General features: G+C 45.7%; 1 protein-coding gene across 1 annotated transcript in view; it reads left to right on the top strand.

Moving 5' to 3' along the window:
* The first annotated feature begins 1,751 nt into the window (after positions 1 to 1,751).
* The window catches only part of LOC103185252 (pro-neuregulin-3, membrane-bound isoform), a 31,175-nt gene continuing 13,999 nt past the window's right edge, over positions 1,752 to 18,927 (top strand). Inside the window, exons 1-2 of the mRNA XM_007903652.2 lie at positions 1,752 to 1,866; positions 14,626 to 14,755. Of these exons, the coding sequence (XP_007901843.2) occupies positions 1,752 to 1,866; positions 14,626 to 14,755 (245 nt within the window). The remainder of the gene's footprint in view (positions 1,867 to 14,625; positions 14,756 to 18,927) is intronic.

Here is an 18,927-nt window from a genome sequence, read left to right on the forward strand (position 1 = left end):
CACACAGACATTGTCACGCTCACACAATCAGTCACACACAGTCACACACAGACAGACAGTCACACACACAGACAGTCACGCACACACAGTCACACAGACACAGTCACACAGACAGTTACAGTTGCACACACAATCACACACAGTCACATACACAGACACACAGTTACACACACAGACACTGTCACACACACACAGACACATACACCCACACAGACGCATACACCCACACAAAGAGACACACGCACACACACACACAGTCACACAGGTCCTGGGGTAGAAAGGAAAGCTAGGGATCAAACCTGATGCCTAAGTGGAGTCCTGTAGCTCAGTGGTTAGAGCACTTGCTTTGCAAGCGAGAGACCTGGGTTCAATTCCCGGCAGGACGAAACCTTGGGCAAGTTTCCTTACTCCACACAGAGCCTAATAATAATCCCTCAAAAAAAAAAAAATTGGTCATTTCAATCCACGACAGTTTGTGGGACATTGCTGTGCGCAATTGGCTGCCGCATTTCGCCCACAAATGTACAGTCAATTCACTTTACAGTCTATTCTGTGAAGCGCTTTGAGATGTCTAGAAGACGTGAAAAGCGCTATATCAAATGCAAGGATTATTATTATTCTTATTAAGTTGCGCACGGGTTCGGTGAGTCCGCGGGAGAGCCTATGGAGGTGGAGGAATTCAGACCCACAGGAGGGATGATTGACCGGAGCCAAAGAGTTTGGCTTCCATCTTGCCGACATTCAACTGCAGGAAATTTGTGCTCATCCAGGCCTTGTCCGTCAAACAAGTTGACAGGACAACAGCGGACTGGGAGTCACAGCTGGAGGGGCGAAGTAGATATGGGTGTCATCCGAAACATGTGAAGTTGACCCCATGTCGGTGGATGACATCACTGAGAGGGAGCATGTGGATATGGAAGGAAATGACCAACGATAGAGCCTTGGGGTACCCTACAGGTGACCAGGTAGGGGCGGGAGGAGAAACCATTTGCCAAGATGTACTATTGGCGATTAGTTAAGTAGGACTCGAACCATGCAAGTGCGATCCCTCTAATCATGATGAGGGAGTAGAGGCCATGGAGGAGGATGGTGTGATCGACGACTATGTCATTTGTTACTTTGACGAATGGTGTCTCTATGCTATGGGCTGTAAAACCGGACTGGAGCGATTCGAGTAGGGAATCGAGGGAGAGGTATGAGCGAAGTTGAGTTGCATTGACACGTTCCAAAACTTTGGTCAGGAAGGGCAGGTTTGAGATGGGTCTGAAGTTTATCAGGTCGGAGGGTTCGAGGGTAGAATTTTTTTTTCAGGAGTGATGACAGCGGTTTTGAGGAGGAGTGGGACAGAGCCTGAAGAGAGAGACTGGTTGATTGTCAGGCGTTAAGTGACCAGAAGCTGGTTGAGGAGCAATTTGAGGCAGCAGGTGGAGGGCTTCATCTAGGTGATGGCGGGGGAAAAGGAGGAGGGAGAGATGGGGGCAAAGGAGTGTAGTGTGTGGGCAATGGTAGGAGGAAAGGGTGATGAAGGAGGAATGGGGAGTGGTAGGAGGAGGAGGCAGTCAGGAAGATGTTGTCTACCTGGGAGATAAAGAAGTCCAGGACCTCTTTGCACTTGGCATCTAAAATGAGAATTGAGGGTGCTTAAGAGGGGGCGTGGAGAACAGGATTTTGGAGTTATTTTTGGCCTTAAGGATGACCTGTGAATAGAACGCAGTTTGGGCTTGTGAGAGGGATCAGTGGTGGGTGTGAAGATGCTCAAGCCAGAGTTGCCGGTGAACCATGAGGACGGTTTTGTGCCATCTACGCTCAAGCAACCAAGTTTGGGATTTGAGAGACCAGACATGACTGTTGTACCAGGCGGAGCAGGTAGGGTTAGAGATAGTCCTAGATTTCAGTGGAACGAGGGAATTAAAGGTGGAGGAGAGGTGATCGTTTAGCAGCTTGACGGCTGCATCAGGATCGCTACGGGTGAAAGGCCAGAGGGAGAGAAGGTCCGAGGTCCAGACTGTATTTGCAACAGACAATGATTCCTGACTTGTTTATAACAGACACAGTGACACAGGCCACTGGGCAGTGTCTGTATTGGCACTGTAAATACAGTCACACACGCACATACATCTCTGTATTTACTGCAGACGCACTGATTCCTCTCTGTATAAACAGTAGTGACATAATTGTTTCTGTATTTACAGCATAGTCATGGTGTATTGACAGCAGTATTTCACAAACAGCCATGACATGAATGACCAATTTTTCTTTCTTGGGGATTGTCAGCCGAGAGAAACTCCTTTCTCTTTTTGCATAGTGCCATGGGATCTTTAATCAGAATAGACAGGAACCCTCGATTTAATGTCTCATCTGAAGGACGGCACATTTGACAATGCATCACTCTCCCAGCCCTGGGCTGGAGTGTGTGTATGTCTTTCTGTATGTATGTGTGTGTGGGGGGGAGGCATTACTCTCAGGTACTCACTCAGTACAGACTGGAGGAGCAGTGGTGATGACTCTCCCAGCTCGGGCTGGTGTTCCAGTCGCCAGCTTGGCTTCCTAGTAATTATTTTCCAAGTTCTTGCAACTCAAAGCAAATTTTCTTTTGTAATTAAAACATACACAGCTGGCCTTTGGGAATCAGAAATTTTCTTGGAGTCTGTGCCTGGCTGTGGGGGTGCTTAAAGGAGACACATCACTAGCCATGGCAGAAGGTGTGCACCTGTACCTCCATCATGTTTATTCCACCCATGGTGTGTTTGCCTGAGTTGGGTGTCTGACTGCATGATCACCACAATCTGCTCGGTGTTAGGAACACAGGAGGGATGTCAGTCTGTAACCATATCATTACCTCAAGACGATATCTCAGCTAACCCAATTTCTCCATCTTGTCCCCTACACCCCTTAAATTCAGGCCCAGCTTTTAGCTGGTTAGACTCCAGCAGTTACCCCAATGCACACTCTGGGGACCCCAAACCTTGGCTCTTGCCAACCTGCGCCTAATACTTTTTGGAATTAGGTAAGCAGGATGTGTCTCTCCAGGGATCGAGTGCGCATTCCGGTCTAACAATCTATCTCTGGGATTTCCTTGTGTAGGTGGAATGCATGGAAATCTCAGCTTAATTTGGATACTATTAAACATGGTGATGGGTTTCCACATGTGTCAGTCATCCGGTTGACCAAAAAAAAAATCGTTCCTTGACCATAGAGAATTTTAACACTTACACGATTGTCCATGTTCGCCCAGGCAGATCTCAGTTTAACATCTGTTCCAAATGGCATTGGCTGGTGGGTCTGCAATTTTGTATTAAATCTTTTCATTCTCTCATGAGTGGGGAGCCCCAGCAAACAGTGACATCTACTGTATAAGCTGACCCCAGACAATTCACAGACAGTGACACCCACTGTATTACACTGACCCACACGCTACAGGGTTACAGTTTAAAGCCCTGTTTTCAATCCATTAATACTAATGCAGGTTACTACACCTTACAATTTTTTCGTTGAAGTGCTTTGAGATAAGCTCTGGACATGAAAGTGCTATGTCAGATGTAAGGTTATTATTACCCTTGAAAGAGGCAGATTGCTGCTGTCATCATCTTCTAGTCAGCCTGGGAGCTGAGGACATCTTGGATAAAGCCCTGCCTACAGTTCTTTGTGTCTGTTATTGACACAGTAACAGCCATATCTCAGCCACACTCGTGTCATTTGCTTGACAGATACATCAATCGACAATGTAAAATTGGATTAAAATATATGTATTTTCCATTTGAGACATTTGTTGCTTCGAGAGTGATCTCTTTCCTTTTTATTAAAGATAGGAAAGGTTCACCATACAGGAACATATTGAATATGGAACACAGGCCCAATCTTCGTGTATGTGAGCCTCGTGTGAATAAGAAGGTTTGGGAGGGAATAAGGAGTTGGTGAAGTCTCGGGGGAGCATAGACACCACAGCAGACTGGTTGGTTCAAGTGGCCTGATTGCGTGCTGTACAGTCTGTATAAGGTCTGTAAGGTCCTCTCACACTGGCTTGGTCAGTGTTAAAGGGAGCTGATGTCTGCAGGCTCCAGGGTTAATCCCAGTGAGACTCTTGGTTTAAGTGACACTCACACTCTCTCACACTGTCCCACATTCAGTACAAACTGCACAAAGGGAAGAGAAAGAATATACATTTTTGTTGCATGTTATCATGTCAAAAACACTTTCCAGTAATTTACAGTAAGTATAGTGTTTATAAGCAAACGCAACAGGCAAAGTACACACAGCAAGATCCACAAACAGCCGTGAAATGAATGAACAATTAGATCTGGACGATTGTCAGCCAGGACTCCTGGAGCATCTCCCTTCTCTGTTTAAAATAGTGTTGCTTACACGTGCATTTACACAGCAGCTTTCATGTAGGAAACCATCACAGAGACTTCATAGTAGTGGAGTTAGACACCATCACTTAACGTCCACCTGAACCAGCTTAGACGGGATCTGTTTATTTGTCTCAATCGAAGGATGGTTTCTCTACATTGCAGAGCTCACCAGGTATCAGCCTGGACTGTGAGATCAGAGTCCCAAACCCTCAACCCTCTGACTCTGAGACAAAAGAGTGAATGATTGTACCAGGCTGACTTATCAATTTGTCTCATGAAATACAAAATTTGATTGCCCTAAAATGAATTTGACAATGGTCTTTTAGGTGTGCCATGGCTCAGTCACTTTTTTTGGTCAGTCAGGTGTCTGGCACTTGAGGAAACCCATCACCATGATTAAGAGTATCCAAACTAAACAGAGTTCCATGCATCCCACCTTAACACGGAAATTCTAGAGATTTTTATTAGAATGAAATTCACACACTCTCCCTGTAGGTACACATCCTGCTTATTAACTCCAGATTGTATAGGGGCAAATCTGCCCAGTCTGCTGCTCAAGTCCTGCTGATGAGCAGGATATCAACAATGTCCTGGAGTACAACGGATCTGTCTGGGTAAGGAACCAGACCGCCCGAGACTGCAACACAGAGTGGGCTCAATTCTGATACTCTGTTGGTAAACCTGGAGCCAATTCAGCTCCAAGGAAACTCCACTTACCTAACTCCCCAAGGAGGATAATTACTATAGGAGGTGATTTGACATCCGACAAGAGTTTGAGCCTTCACTAGTTGGATGGTACGTTGGAGCAACACAGCTCAGTATGAAATGTGCGAGAGCATTGCTACGATTTTCCTGCCCACAACACGGACAAATGTCCTTTCCCATTGAGCGATGGTTCCACCAATTGGAGGTGCGGAATTTAAGCAGCAGCTGCTTGCCTCTCTGCAAGCCAAGCAAGGTGGATTACAAGCGCTGGATGTACAAATGCATGTTCACAAACTTGGACTCCAGGTAACACCTTCCAGTAGCTGTGACCCCAAATCTCAGAATTTCCTCATTGGATTTATGGCGGGCATCTGCCTTCAATGTGATGGGAAGATCTTTATGAACAGCTTGCAACATGACAGCCACGTTGATGTTCTCAGGGTCCAAGTCCAATAACAAGTTCAATACCGGCTGCCTAATCCAGGTCATCATGCAAGGGACCTTGGCAAATAGACTGTGTTGTAACGCATATTATTATAAAATAATCCTTGCATTTGGTATAGCGCCTTATCATGTCTTTGAGACGTCTTAAAAGTGCTTGACGGAACAAACTGTTAAATGAATTAACTGTATATTTTGTGGGTGAAACGCAGCAGCCAATTGCACACAGCAGTGACCCACGAACCATATGCAAGGATTATTATTATTATTATTAAATCCATTAATGCAGAATAGGTTGTTGAAACAGATGTACATTAGTTGTGAGCAGTTGTAACGACGATCACTGACCTGACAGTGGGTGTGTCAAAACGTTCCCTCCACAGCAACACAGCATCTGCAATTCTATTAATAAGATGCAGTGACTATGCTTCTGAAGGGAGACATGGCAGTCAATTTATGTGCATCAATATCCAAAAAGAGGCATCAGGTGAAACATTCATTCATCTGTATTACTTACTAGAAGTTCCCATTCCCTAGTCTACCCCTCTTGCCCACCCACCCCTTATCCCCTCTGCAGTGATAGAGACAGTAGCAGAGACACACACATACAGAGTGATATTTTTCGCTGAATTCGGCTCAGAAGTGGACAGAGACACAAAGTGACAATGACTGACAGAGAGAGTGAGTGACAACGGCAGAGAAGGTGCAAAGTACAGGGTATGTGATGTAGCCAAGAGGTGGAGGTTTGGTTCAGACAATCAAAGTCAGTGTATTGTGGGGTTTCCGATTGATATAACCTGACTTAATGATTTGGAGAGATTTACTGATGCAGGTAATAATCTCTTCAAAACTAAATTTTAAAAAATAATAATCACTCAATCCACGACTGTTTGTGGGATATTGCTGTGCGCAATTGGCTGCTGTGTTTTGCCCACAAAATATAGTCAGATCACTTTACAGTATATTCTGTGAAGATTTGAAATGTCTCAAAGATGTGATGAGGCTCCATATCAAATGCAAGGATTATGAATTTCACTTCATACAAATGGTGTTTGGGATGTGTCAGATTACAGTGGAGCTCAACACTTCATGTCAAAGAAAATCAGAGACACACTTGATTGAAAGATGTCAAAAGTATGAAGATAACACAGAGAAGTAGAGAATTCCAGTGGGGGAGCAAGCACCAACAGAGACACAATGAGAAGAGAGCAGGGAATGGGATTAGAGTAGAGAGCTCCAGTGGTGGAGCGAGCACCAGCAAAGACACGATGGGGAGAGAGCAGGGAATGGGATTTGAGGAGACAGCGTGTCATTGTTCACTAAGTGATACCTTCCTAGAGCACTTTCTCTATTTTGAGGTCACCTGTTACCTCCAGAGTCAGTGACTACCTCTGTCGGTAAGATTCATACCTCAAGAAGCTCTCAGTGATAAATATGACAATATCTCAGACTTCAATCAACAACAACAACAAAATTACATTTACAGAGCGCCTTTCATGTTGGGAGGACGTCCCAAGGTGCTGAACAGTCAGGGGTCACGACCCGAGCAAGGAGGAGGGGTGGGGTAGGCGTGAGGGAAGGTAGAGAGATGGGAGGGCGAGAGAGAGGAAGGTCTTGAGATTGGCCTTGAAGGAGGCAAGGGAGAAGCAAGACAAAGTAACTGGCATGGCGTTCCAGAGTGTGGGGACAGAAAGGCTGAAAGCCCGGCCACCAATGGCCGGAGCCCGCTGAACGGACGGAGCGGGCAGGTTGGTAGGGAGCCAGCAGGTCACAGAGGTAGGAGGGGGCAAGACCATGGATGGCCTTGAAAATGAGGACGAGGATCTTTAATTCTATCCTCTGAGCGCTGGGGAACCAGTGGAGTCGGGGAGGGGTGGGGTCACGCAGTCTGGTGTGCGAGAGTACACGAGCTGCAGAGTTTTGAATGATCTGCAGCTCGTGAAGGGAAGAGTTGGGAAGGCCGATGAGGAGGGAATTTCCGTAATCAAGCCTTGATGTAACGAATGCGCGAGTAAGGGTTTCGGCAGCCTGAGGGGTGAGGCATTGGTTGAGTCTGGCAATGTTGCGGACGTGGTGGTAGGCAGTACCGGTCATAGCGCGGACAGTTCAGGGTCAAACATGACACCCAGGTTCCTGACTGGCTTAGTGAGGTTGAGTGTGCAGCTGTGGATGCTGATACTGCCAGCGCCCAATGTGCGGAGGCGCTGGCCAAGCCAATCAGGAGGGCCTCGGTCTTGCTGACGTTCAGTTGGAGTAAGCTGTCCCTCGTCCAGGACTTGATGTCAGACAGGCAGTCGGTCAGGACGGCAATGGTCCTGGAGTTGAGGATAGAGACATAAGCGCTTTGGGACATCCCCCCGATGTGAAAAGCGCTATATCAAATGCAAGGATTATTATTATTATTATAGAGTTGGGTGTCATCCGCATACATGTGAAAATTTACTGCGGATGATATCACCAAGGGGGAGCATGTAGAGGGTGAAAAGGAGGGGACCGAAGACAGAGCCCTGAGGAACACCGCACGAGACGGCGCGGGGGCTGGAGGAGAAGCCGTTTGCTGATGATAACCATAAATTAATCAAGCATTAATTCATGGTTATCATCAGACAATAGTCAGGTTTGCAAGGCTTGAATATTACACTTCAGGTTTAAACATATTTCATTAATAAGCAAACTCACACCTTTCTGCAAGCCTCCCTCATTATACTTGCTGTCAGTGTAAGTCAAGGATGTTTCCTTCAGGTAGCAAGCTCAGGCAATCTCTTCCATAAGGCAGTCTCTTGATCAGCAAGGGTTCAATACTCAGCATGTAGCTGGGATAGCTACCCCCGATGTTTTGACATTGATTGCAGGTTGTTTAAATAACGCGCCAGGTCGCGGATTGGCTTAATTCTCTTCTGCAGCATTTCCCGTGGGGAAGTGAATAGCGCTAATTGCTCTGGGATGAATTATCAAGCGCTCCAGTTTTCTCTGCACTTAAGGTAGCTTCAGCACATCAAGCCTGCTTTAGGAAATGCCTCAACTGTCCTTCCATTTTATTCCGCTCTGGTTCAGACTCACTGCCATGCCATATTCCCAATCAGGAACATCCTCATTCGGATTTTCTGGCTCAAGGAATAAGGTAAGTTCAGCAGACGAGTTATATGGTTGCCAGGCATTCACATTACAGTATGGGATAGCTCCTAACTCAACTCTGCACATCAAGGCAAGGTATTCATGAGTGATACCAATGAGCAGACCCTGACATTTTCCTCTAGCGGTGAACATTTCCATTCAGCGACCCACTAGTTGTAGTACTGGTTGCAGACAGGAATGTTGTCCAGCTAAATTGAGGTTGGATTTCAGTACAGGTCAGGATTTCTGGATCTTTTGGGGGAAGCAAACAAATAAACTGTCCATCCATTCCATGATGTCTAAGACATCCCTGACACATTCTCGACTCACTTCCCAATATCTCTTTACCCTTGCAATAGCAACATTCAATCAAATGTGGGAATATGGGAAGAAACATTTGAGGTTCGTGATTTGTTCCTGCTTCACATTCCTGTTACATAGTTTTTCATAGTTTTCAGACCTCTCACAACATCCCACCCACCCACCCCCCTCCCCCCCCCCCCCCCCCCCCCCACCTGCATGAAATAAAATACAACCTCATATATTTGTACCCGTACATACGGCCATCCATTAAATAGTTAATAGGCTACACATTCCTTGTCCTTCTGAACATAGTTATTAATACCTGCATGTAGCCATGCAATATAAGTATCCCAAATATTCTTAGGGCCAACTGCAACAGCTTTTTGAAAGGCATTTTTAATAACTCAGTTTTTCCAGTCTGCCACACGTGCAGTCTCAGGGTCATAGGATACAGAAAATTGTTGTTTTACTCCCAATGTGGCCAGGACTTCTTGGGTCATCTGGCCTGCAAAGTAACTGCCTTGGTCCAAATGGAGGATATGTATGAGTCCATTTGATATATTTGTTACCCGTCAGAGTCGTTTCTGGAGGAGGGAAAAAATCCATGTGTACTCTTTCCCAGGGTCCTGCAACTTCAGGATGGAGGAGTCTAGTAGTTTAAGGCTTGTTGTTTTGGTTAACTCTTAGACCAATAATGTTGTAGACAGGCGAAAGTTCCTCCAATTCCATTACGGAGACTTCGAAGACCTTCGTGGGCCTGCTTCATGAGGAAATTCTTTGATGTTTCAGGAGGAATCAACTTTCATCCAATTGGTGAATCCCACACTAAATAATAATAATAATCCTTGCATTTGATATCGCGCTTTATCATATCTTCAAGACATCTCAAAGCACTTCACAGAATACACTGTAAAGTGAGTTCACTATTTGTGGACGAAACTCGCCAGTCAATTACGCACAGCAGTATCCTACAAACAAATGAAGTGACCAAATTATTATTAAAATTTTTTTAAAGGAATTTGTATCCCTGGCGATCTGCCAATTGACTAACAATGGGTTCCTACTTAATGCTAGGTAAACAGAGGCTTTTGAAGTAAGGAAACTTGCCCAACGTTTTGAGTTGCGGGGAATCGAACCCAGGTCCTCTCACTTGCGAGGCGAATGCTCTAACCATTAAGTTACAGAACTCCATATAGTCTTCTTCTCGGAGTATTTTATTGTGAGCCCATGGCTCCCTTTGGAGATCTGCTGTGTAGACTGCTGCCAGAAGGCTTCTAGTAGATTAAGAATGTGAAGAACATAATGTTCCTATCTTCATCCGTCGTCATCCTTGGATTTGTCACTACGAACACCATCTTATCCAAGAAGGAAGTCTCAATTTTAAGAGCACCTTGCTTGGCAAATTCATCGAGTTGCCTTGTTGAAATATGTCGCCCACAAATATACAGTCAATTCACTTTACAGTGTGTTCTGTGAAGCGCTTTGGGACGTCCTCCTGACGTGAAAAGCGCATATCAAATGCAAGGATTATTATTATTATTATTAAGTCTGATGATCATTTGTATGCTTAACTGTAATGTTCACATTTTCCTGTAATTTTAATGCTATGCGTTTCCATAATGCTTGATAGCGTTTGGCACAGTAATTGGTAGAATTATTTTGTCGACAATACGGTAGAGATTCATTTATTGCTATTGCACAATAAGAGGAGGTTGGATCATGAGGGTACTTTTTTCTGGTCTGCTAAGGTCTATGACGACTGCTATGGCTTCTGTCTTAGCGTTTTGGGCAGATTGGCCAAATCTTAGCTACATAATCTAGTTCTTTATAAATTCCTTCTTGGCAGTATTTACCCACTGTTACTCCAATTATTGCACTTTTTGAGCCCTCACTGTATGACAGGATCCATCACAGAATATGACTTTTTCTAATTCCCAAGGTGGTCAGTCATTGGGAGTCTTACAAACCTCTTCATTCATGTCAAACATGGGAAAGTCAAGGTCAAATTGTTCTGTCTTAGGTATTGTCTGAAAAGTCAATGTGTCATCTGCTGGTAACGTCTGTCAAGTAAGCCATCGCTTGCTGAGTGCCTTTGCATTGGGAACATTGGCTTTTGTTACTGCTTCCATCTGTGTGATATAATATATAGTCATAGACAGTAACACATAGTTTTTTTATAAAATATACAGTTTTAGCCAGTAACACACAGTATTATTATATAATATACAGGCATAGCTTGAACACAGTGTGTTATTATATAATATGGAGTTCTGTAGCTTAGTGGTTAGAGCATGTGCATCACAAGCAAGAGAACCTGGTTTCGATTCCCTGGCAGGGTGAAACGTTGGACAAGTTTCCTTACTCCACACGCCTCTGTTTGCCTAGCAGTAGGTAGGAACCTGGCTGTTAGTCGATTGACGGATCGCTTTTCCAGGCATAATAATAACTTCAAGAAAATAAATAAATAATAATTTGGTCACTCAATCCGTGACTGATTGTGGGACACTGCTGTGCGCAATTGGCTGCTGTGTTTCGCCCACAAAATATAGTCAATTCACTTTACAGTATATTCTGTGAAGCGCTTTCAGACGTCTAGAAGACATGATAAGTGCCTTATCAAATGCAAGGATTATTATAATAATATACAATTATAACCAGTAACACACAGTGTGTTATTATATAATATACAGTTATAGCCAATTATTGTATAATATACTATATATAGCCAGTAGCACATGGTATGGTTTCCAGATCCAAAGTCCATGTAAGGATCGACAGTGGAGTTACTAGTCCAATCCCACTGGAAAAGGGGACAAGCAAGGCTGCCCATTGTCACCCACCTTGTTCGATGTATTCATCAATGACATGTTGGATGCCATCGAGGGGGAAGGACTTGGTGTATCTGTTCCAGGCCTCTCTGACAGGATTATGGTGCTTCTATTTGCGGATGATATTGTGCTGTTGATATTCTGAGCTGCACCCACATTTGGAGTATTGTGTCCAATTCTGGTCTCCACACTATAGGGATAGAGCACTGACAGAAAGAGTAGATAGTAGATTTATGAGGATGATACCAGGGCAGCAGGTTACTACTATCAGTCCCTAACCAGGGAACACAAATATAAAATAGTGAAGGGATCTAAAAGACAATTCAGGAGCAACTACTTCACACAGAAGGTAACAAGATTGTGGAACTCACAGCCTGAAGTGGTGATTGAATCAGATTGTGTAGATACATTCCAGAGGAAGCTAGACCTTCACATGAGGTAGAGGGGAATAGAAAGTGTGGGAGGGAGTGAGGAACACGTGGAGACTTGTGTGGAGTATAAACACCGGCACGGGCTGGTTGGGCCAAATGGCCTGTTTCAGTGCTGTACAATCTTAGTAATCTTTATAAACTGTGTAATCTTGCCCGTGCTCTCTCCCTCTCTGCCCGCACCGTACTCTAACTTTTCAGCCCTGGTGTTGCTGGCTGGCACACAGTGACTGAGAATGTCTTGTCCATCCCTGCAGCACTCCTGCCCCCATCAGTCAGGCTGTCGCAGCTGCTGAGATGTGACCCATTATCTGTGAGCCCATCACTGAGTGCCGTAGGCGGGCCCAGTGCGAGAGTGATTAGTGAGGTGAACTTTCCTCACGGCTCGGCTCTTTACAGGACAGTCTGTCTGCCTGGACAGCCACTTGGGTGCTCTAAACAAACTGAATACATCTATTAGTCATTCAGTACAACACCATAGAGCAAACAGCTGAGTATACACAGCCTCTGCTATGTGAAACACTGCCCGGGGAACGGCAGATGTACAGACAGGCAGCCCGACAGACAGTTAGCATAGTCCAGTCTGGAGGTGATGAGAGTGAACCCACATAGGTCTCTGCTGCTCCAATGTTACGACCAGTGCTTTTCTCCATTTATATAAATGATCTGGTTCAGGTATATTTCGAAGTGTACAGAACCCACAAAAATAGGGAGCGTAGCTAACAGTGAAGAAGATTGTAAGCAACTTGTGGAGCTTGTGTGCAACTGGCTGCAGCGTTTCACCCACAAAATATACCGTCAATCCACTTTACAATATATCATGTGAATTGCTTTGAGATGCCTCAATGACGTGATAAAGCACTATATCAACCTTAGGCAATAACTCGCTTGTTAGTCGATTGCCGGATTTCTTTCTGGGGGTAATAATCCTTCCAAAAAAAAAATGATTTGGTCACTCAAGCCATGACTGTTTGTGGGACACTGCTGTTCGCAATTGACTTCCGTGTTTTGCCCACAAAATATAGTTAATTAACTTCACAGTATATTCTGTGAAGCGCTTTGAGACGTCTTAACAACATGATAAGGTGCTATGTCAAATGCAAGGATTATTATTATTCTGTTGCAGTGAGTGTGTGTACCTGAGCAGTGAGTGTGTGTACCTGAACAGTGAATGTGTGTATGTAAACAATGAATGTGTGTATGTGAGCAGTGAGTGTGTGTACCTGAATGGTGAGTGTGTGTTCCTGAGCAGTGAGTGTGTGTTCCTGAGCAGTGAGTGTGTGTTCCTGAGCAGTGAGTGTGTGTACCTGAACAGTGAGTGTGTGAACCTGAACAGTGAGTGTGTGAACCTGAACAGTGAGTGTGTGTACCTGAGCAATGAGTGTGTGTACCTGAATGGTGAGTGTGGGCACCTGAACAGTGAGTATGTATACCTTACCTGACAGTGTGTGTACCTGAACGGTGATTGCGTATACCTAAACTGTGAGTGTGTGTACCTGAACAGTGAGTGTGTGTACCTGAACAGTGAATGTGTGTACATAAACAATGAATGTGTGTACGTGAGCAGTGAGTGTGTATACCTGATTGGTGAGTGTGTGTTCCTGAGCAGTGAGTGCATGTACCTGAGCAGCCAGTGTGTGTACGTGAGCAGTGAGTGTGTGTGCCTGAATGGTAATTGTGGGTACCTGAACAGTGAGTGCGTATACCTTAGCAGACTGTGTGTACCTGAGCAGTGAGTGTACGTACCTGAACAGTGTTTGTGTGTACTTAAACTGTACCTGAGCAGTGAGTGTGTACCTGAATGGTGAGTATGTTTACCTGAACAGTAATTGCGTGTACCTGAGCAGACAGTATGTGTACCTGAACAGTGAATGTGTGTACGTGAGCAGTGAGTATGTGAACCTGAGCAGTGCGTGTGGTGCCTGAGGATTGCTCAGTCTTCGTGGTGTAGTGGAGTTGTTTTGCTGAGGATCGGTGATTACACGGTGATCGTGCCTTGTGGGGTGTGGAGGACTAGAGGAGTGGGTAACTTGGGGAGTGTCTGACACGGTACCCCGTTGTGTCTGTGAGAATGGATTGTGGAGAGAGAGGTTCACTGAGCAGAGGTCAGTGTGAGAGTGAGATGTGCCAGCGCTCACTCACTCCCACGTTAATATTCTGTGCGCTGAGCCACGCTGACAGTACATTATCACTTATTGCTATTTCTCACTGACCTTTTCTTTTACCACTAGGCTCACAGTTAGTTAACTCCACAGTCAATAAACGGCGAGAGCGGGCAGGTCATGTGTACAGGAATCTGTTACTCTATCCCGGTCACTGTGTCCCGGTCACTGTGTCCCAGTCACTGGGAGCCGGTCACTCTGTCTCGGTCATTTGGTGGCTGTCGGTCTCTGTCTGTTACTCGCTATGATGTGAGGCTCTGATCTCTATCTCTCTCTCTTTCTTCTGTCACAGCCACCACCACCTACACCACCCAGCGCTCCGAGCACTACAAGCCGTGCAGAGACAAGGACCTCTCGTACTGTCTGAATGACGGCGAGTGCTTCATGATCGAGACCCTGGCCGGCAATAACAAGCACTGCCGGTGAGTGAGGGTGGGGTGGGGCTGCTGGGCCGTAAGGTGGGGGGGGGTCTCTCAGAATGTCATGTCATGTCATGATAGACAGGGCTGAGGCAGGAGGAGAGGACTTGATGAGCTGGTGTGCAATAGACCTGTGTCTCTCAGACTGGAGAGGACAAGGTCATCAATGGCTGGCAGTGAGACACACACACACTACACTACCACGTGTCCTCTTACAATATATAATCAGTCACAAATTCTCCTTCAGAGGCTGTGAGATGTGCTCCAGCCCTGTATTGTGTGTGTGAGAGTGACCAGTGATGACAATTGAGTGTGAGTGACAATGAGTGTTGAGTGAGAAAGTGCAAGATTATCTGACATTGAGTGTGAGAGTGCAAAGGTGACAGTGTGACAATGATTGTAACTAAGTGTGTGTGAGTGTGAATGACACTGGGAGAGTGTGAGTGTGACAATAAGCAAGAGGTACTGGTAGTGTGGAGACTGAAGTATTTCTCCTCCCGCATCTCACATGTTACTTTGACATGAGTCTCGTGAGCACGGAATCTCTGAAAGTGTTTGAAGGCACTTGTCCTGAGGGAGAGTCTCGAAGTTTTAGTGTCAATTATTGTATTTCTCTATGTATATCACTGGCATTGTACACAGAGGAGTGTTAGTGTATACACAGTGTATGCAGTGCTTCTTGTGGGCAAACGCTATGGGATCTTTAATGTCCACCTGAACAAGCAGACGGAACCTCGGTTTCACATTTCATCCAAAGGCATCTCATCCTATCCCAGTGCTGTGAGGATGGTCAGATTTGGATTGTGGACAGAGGAGATCGGAGGGTGGGAAGAGATCTGAAACTCTCCTGTGACTGTTTCTGATCTCAATAAGATTGAGCCCAGAGCCCACAGGTCAAGATCATGGTCAGGCTCATTGCTAGGGGACAGGTGAGATGTGAAGTGACAGATAGGATGAGAGCAAGGACTGCAGAAGGCCATATTTTATAAGGAAACATTCAAACGTAATGTCATTTGTTACGATGAAAGTGGTAATATTTCCACAAATTACATTCATGAGGCAAAACTCACAGAAGCTGGCATGTTTAATTGCAAAATAGACCTTGTCAGATTAATAAAACCCTAAATTGGAACATAATGAAATTTGGAGAGGATATTAATGATCATATAAGGGATTAATTGTGAATACATTATTCAAATTGTTCACAGCTTCCATCTGCAAACGAGGTTAATTGGAGGATCTACTTCCCCAAAACGTGAGCCAACTAACGAAGAATGCTAATTATAGCTCTTGTCAATATGGAAATGACGTATTTACAAACAATTGCTCTCAGGAACTCAAACACTCAGATCTGGCCGGCCTAATGCACAAAGCCCAGAGGAGCAATCAATTGTTTTTGGGTCTGACACACACCAAAACTCAACACTGTGATCAGCCAAGTGTCTGAGACACACTCAAACTCATCACCATGATCAGCCAGGTCTCTGATACGCACAGAAACCCATCAACCCGATCTGCCAGTGTCTGACACACCTGCCCCCAGTGACTATTCTGCCCTTCCAAGTCCCGACAATGAGTCTGACTGGACTATGCTATCAGCATCCCTAATGACAGTATTCCATTGCCCTGGAGTGCTGCAGACCCGCTCAGGAATCAGACTAGAGATCAGCACAGAGAGTGGAGTCAATTATGTCACTCTACGTAAATTCCCTGACCCATAAACATGGCTACCCCTTCAACCTCGTCATCACCCATGGCCTAAACCAGTCTGAATTCAGAAACCGGGTTCCACAGATCTGAAAGAAAACTAAGATGAATTGAATTTAAGACTGAATTGAAGAAGTTTCCACGTTTCTGTATCCCTTCCCTCCCTCACCTTGATCTAGGTCCATCTCAAGACCTTTGTCTTTGACCACCTCTTTGGTCATCTTTACCCTAACCACCACTGGTCTCCCACCCCCAGTTCGAGAGACCAGTCAGCAATGAGAAGGTCTTTGAGATATCCTCCTGATGTGAAAGGCACTGTATAAATGTAAATGTATTGTATCTTAAATGTTGAGACAAAATAATGGTACAGGCTTTGACCAGGTGGAATTCAAGACTTATAATGTATTAGAAGAGAGTATTAAAGATGTTATATAGATGAACACATCCCTGCTTGTTACACAAAGCACGGCTGTGTCCCAGTCCATCCTGAATGCACGTCCACGAGATCTCCCTGGGCGTGAGGTGGCAGGTGGATTCTGGCACTGTGACTGCAGCTACACACGCCACGAGCCCTGGGAAGTGAAGTGCTGCCACACTGCTTATCCTACTGTGTCACGTTAATCACATGTGAGCTGGTGCTAGCATTCAGAGAGGAAGCAAAACAGTGAGACATTGTGAATCGTATCGTATCTTTATATAGATGGCTGCCTGGAGCCGTGAGCAGCTCAGCACACACACAGACCATCAGTCACCACGCATACTGGCTGAATCCCCAATGCAACACATACGCACCAATCACCTGTCAACCTAGCAGACCCGGCAGGTTGTATAAGGATACAATTCACAATCTCTCACCTGTCCTAGGCCAGCCTGGCTCAGTTCAGTTAACACCTGGGTCACAAGGTTGGAAGTTCAAGTCCCGCATAAGAACTTTGAGCTCACAGTCCAGTGTAGTACAAGGGCGAGTTGCAGAGGTGCTGCCCTTCTGATGAGATGTTAAACCAAGGTCATTCTGTGCCTGTTCGGGTGGATGTCAAAGCTACCACAGCACTATCGGAAAAGAGAATTTCTCTGGTGTCCTGGCAGACATTTGATTATTCACTTGGTTGCTGAGTGTGAATTGGTTACCAGGCCAACAGAAACAACCACTACACACAACAGCATCAGATTCAAGGATTATTAAGTGGGGGAAGAAGTTCTCTTCAGCTCATTGATCTCAGCCTTCCACAGGGAGGCGAAGAGTCCAGAGCGTGTAGGAAGAAGGGTAGAGTAGGGGAGGTGGGGAGTCTTTCATTCTCTCTGGAAGGTGACATATTGGGATGTCCTCACCAATGTACTGACGTCCAGGGATTATTTATTGGTGCTGAATATATATTTGAAATGTGGCAGCTGCTGACCTCCAGGCTTAATATTGTATTAATATTTCATGCTGAATTCCAGTTAATGGACTTTTCTTTATCATGAATGAAATTCAGTGTCTCGACGGTCACTTTTGAAAGGGAGATCAAGTGTCTTTGTTGTGAGTGAGTACACGGCCACAATGCTCCTTCCTGCTTAGAAACTCAACAAACAGAGATATTAACAACTCTATCCACCTTGGGCTCCACCCAGTCTTAACCTTCAAAACCAGTTTGTCTTGTGTGTCAGCCCGGCTCAGTGTGTGGTCAGCCCGGCTCAGTGTGTGTCAGCCCGGCTCAGTGTGTGGTCAGCCCGGCTCAGTGTGTGTCAGCCCGGCTCAGTGTGTGGTCAGCCCGGCTCAGTGTGTGTCAGCCCGGCTCAGTGTGCGGTCAGCCCGGCTCAGTGTGCGGTCAGCCCGGCTCAGTGTGTGTCAGCCCGGCTCAGTGTGCGGTCAGCCCGGCTCAGTGTGCGGTCAGCCCGGCTCAGTGTGCGGTCAGCCCGGCTCAGTGTGCGGTCAGCCCGGCTCAGTGTGCGGTCAGCCCGGCTCAGTGTGTGTCAGCCCGGCTCAGTGTGTGTCAGCCTGGCTCAGTGTGTGTCAGCCCGGCTTAGTCAGGAGCACTTCACCACTCAGTCAGGAGGTTGTGAGTTCAAGCCCCACGTCAGGGACTTTGAGCTCACAGTCGAGGCTGACCCTCCATCACAGCGTTGAGAGGGTGCTACATTGTCAGAGGTTCCGTCCTTTGAATGAGACATTAAACTGAGATATTGTCTGTGCCTATTTAGGTGGATGTTAAAGGCCAACTGCCATTGTTGCAAAAGAGAAGGGAGTCTCTCTCCCGGTGTCCTGGCCAACAATCCCTTCATGGCTATTTGTGTGACATTGCTATAACTGGTTGGTTGTCACAATTGCCCATAAACACGCATCCCACTTCTCAGTAAACCCTGTGAAGCGCTGTGAGACATCCTCCTGACAAGACAGGTGTTATATCAAATGCTATATATTATTACAAATGCCTAAGGCAACCCCAAATTGTGAGGATTACTCAAACCTTCGTTTTGAAGCTTTTAAG

This window comes from Callorhinchus milii, unplaced genomic scaffold (assembly GCF_018977255.1).
Source record: "Callorhinchus milii isolate IMCB2004 unplaced genomic scaffold, IMCB_Cmil_1.0 Scaffold7, whole genome shotgun sequence".
Classification (NCBI taxonomy): Eukaryota; Metazoa; Chordata; class Chondrichthyes; order Chimaeriformes; family Callorhinchidae; genus Callorhinchus; species Callorhinchus milii.